This window comes from Poromitra crassiceps, assembly GCF_964638095.1.
Source record: "Poromitra crassiceps genome assembly, chromosome: 30".
In the NCBI taxonomy this organism is placed as follows: Eukaryota; Metazoa; Chordata; class Actinopteri; order Beryciformes; family Melamphaidae; genus Poromitra; species Poromitra crassiceps.
In genome coordinates this window covers 11,497,098-11,500,105 of record NC_139652.1, presented here as the reverse complement: position 1 = coordinate 11,500,105, position 3,008 = coordinate 11,497,098, and the positions used below count along the sequence as shown (strand labels likewise).

Here is a 3,008-nt window from a genome sequence, read left to right as displayed (position 1 = left end):
ATTCTGAGATTAAAGTCAGAAAAGAAATGTTGACTTTAAACGCACATGTCCTTAATCCTTTTCTGTATAAAATAATTGATCAAATCTGGCACCAAAGATCATGTGTGCTTGTATGCAAACCTGAATTCTTTTTTAACTTTATTTTATCTGTACCTTTACTGAAATAAGTAATCTGAATCCGACAGCAACCACAACACATTACCTTAGATTACCGTACATTACTTATATTCATGAAGTAACTAGCAACTGTAATGGAATACATTTTTAAAGTAAGTGCCCTCACACAACCATGATTATTACTCGAGGTTTTGCTTACATTTTGATGTAAAAAGTAACATAGCCTTTGTAAGCAATGTAATATAGAGTATTTGTGCACAAAAGCAGTTGATTGGCATAAACATTCCATTTAAAAACTCTCCCTGAATGTTGCCAGGTGTTTGCCTGATGCCTGGGTGACGTCTCTAAACGCTGTCTGTGGCGACGCTGATGACCTGCGGTTGCACCCTGTTCCTGTTCCAGCAGAAGAGCCAGGCTGCCCTCCTGTGGCGGTAGCGCTTGGACAGCAGCACGTACAGCACTGGGTTGACACAGGGGTGAAGGTACTGCAGCACGGTGCAGGCGAAGTAGAACATCTCCCAGGCCTGGCCGTGGCGGTACAGCCCCAGGTACACGCACAGCTCCAGCACGTAGCCGGGCAGCCAGCACGCCGAGAAGGTCCCGGCGGCCAAGAACACCATGACAGAGGCGTGGCGGGTGTTCCTGGCACTGGCCACCGACATGACAGGGCTCTTGTGGAGGAAGAGAGCCAGCCGGACGTAGTTGAAGGCGATGACCAGCATTGGGACAAAGTAGTACAGCACAAACTGGCTCAGGACCACCTGGTAGTGGTGCTCGTGGATGGTCGGGAGGCAGAAGGTGAAGTTGGCCAGGCTAGGGCCCACGCTCTTCTTGGTGGCGAACATGCGCAGAGGCAAGCTGATGAAGAAGCTGAGAGCCCAGACCAGGACGAACATGAGGACGACCAGGTCCATGGTGGGCGGCTGGTAGGGGTTGGTGATGATCATGGCGCGCGCCACGGACACGGCGCACAGCGAGTAGGTGCTGGCCGCCAGGCTGAAGGCCAGGAGGAACTGGTAGACCTTGCAGGAGGTGTCCCCCAGGGGCCAGGAGTGGCTGACGGCCGACTGCAGGGTGAAGGGGATGAGCAGGAGGGTGAGGAAGTCGGCCAGAGTCATGCTGAGCAGGAGGATGTCCAGGCGGTTCTTGCGCAACGTGTTGTACATGGCGAACAGGGAGAAGACCAGCAGGTTGGCACAGAACCCAACGCCCAGGATCACGCCACAGGTGCAGGCAAAGATCAGCACATAGGTGTTGGGAACAGCCTGGGTTACAACCAAAATCATGTTATCACCGGTTTGACATATGACTTTTAAGACAGGACAGTTCTAAAAATGTGTTTTCTGTCTGACTGATAAAACAACCAAGTTAGATATTGTATCTTTTCAGGAGCTGAGAAACATAGCCTTGTTTTTAGCCACAATGCATTTTAGATTTTTTTTTACTAGCATTTGAAGGGGTTTTGTAAACTGAAGAATGGTAGTAAACATGAAAATCACCATAATTGAAGTTACACGGTTTTCACGTGACCACAGCAATATGGTAGACGGCTAAGAAACAATATGTCAGTTAATTAGTGTTTTGAGACATAACCGACAACTAGACTTGACTGCCCTTCCATTTATAGGGCCAATAAAAAGCGTACAGGTAGAGGTAAGAGTACAGGTAGCCTACTTGTTTTGGCACAGCATCCTCTTTTAGCGCACTCGACTCTAACAGCCCTCCCTGATACTCACCATTGTCTTTCTTCAGTGCCGCTTCTCCTGGCTCATATCGCAGAGTGTCCTATCCTCATAAGGTTCTTCTGTTTTAACGGCAGGATCTGTATCCAGGGCCGTAGCCAGGGTTCCGAAATAGGGGAGGTCCAGCAAGGGGAGGCGGATTCGGCGGCGTTTTTTCCTTTTTAAGCCATATTTAGAGTAATATATAATTTTAAATCAACATTAGGATTATACTGTTGTGATGTCATTATTCAGTATATTCTCTTTCATGTCACCACCTGCTCAGCTCTCCTGTCAACATAATTGTAACTAACAAACACAAACTGTTTTAGCCAAATTCATATCAAAATGACACCTACAAACACAGGTACACAACCCAAGCCATACACAACACACAAAGTCATCATCGATAATAAAAAAAACATACAGAGGGACATTTATTTATTCCTGATAGGAACGATTGAAAAATAAAATAAAATATATTATGTTGTTTTTACCTTTACACCACCTCTTTTTGTTACTTATTGGGTCATGAAACTGAAACCATGCATATAGCCACCTGCATACCTGACTTCGGGAGCTTGGCAATTGGCATCATGCATGATTAGCCAGTAGCATCCCAACGTGTCACACAGGTAACATTACTTAAGAGACAGACTAAACACTTACTTTCTTGGTTGTTGCTAAAAAATCTGTCAGTGTCACTCACTGTCTGTCGTTCACTCGCTCACTGTCTCGCAGCTCGCTCACCTTCAATTATCTCGCCAGGCAGACAGACAGTCATCACTCACCACCAGGGGCGGACTGGGATCATAATTCAGGCCGGGCATTAGATAGCAAGCAGGCCAGGCCGATACGGGCCGACGCGCGTGAAAAAATTTGGGGCGTTTGAAGCTCAATTTGGGCCGTTTGAAGCCCAATTTGGGCCGTTTGAAGCCAGATTTGAGCCGTTTGAAGCCCTATTTGGGTCGTTTAATGCCAGATTTGGGCCGTTTGAAGCCTGATTTGGGCCGTTTGAAGCCCAATTTGGGCCAAGTCCAATTTTACAATGAGATGCACCCACTTTAAACCTGAATAAAGTAATAAAACCACTAGTAAACCAGTAGGCGGCGCCTGGCCTGCTGTTCAGTGAGTGGCCTGGCCTGGCCTGCAAAAAAAAAAAAAAAAAAA

General features: G+C 46.8%; 1 protein-coding gene across 1 annotated transcript; it reads right to left on the bottom strand.

Annotated features, from left to right (window-relative positions):
- Positions 1–461: 461 nt before the first annotated feature.
- Positions 462–1,403, bottom strand: LOC310800393 (galanin receptor 2a; the record flags this gene model as incomplete). The annotated part of the gene is made up of 1 exon (XM_083662993.1): positions 462–1,403. One exon carries the CDS (start codon positions 1,401–1,403, stop codon positions 462–464), a length of 942 nt encoding a protein of 313 aa, XP_083519119.1.
- Between the last annotated feature and the right edge of the window lie 1,605 nt (positions 1,404–3,008).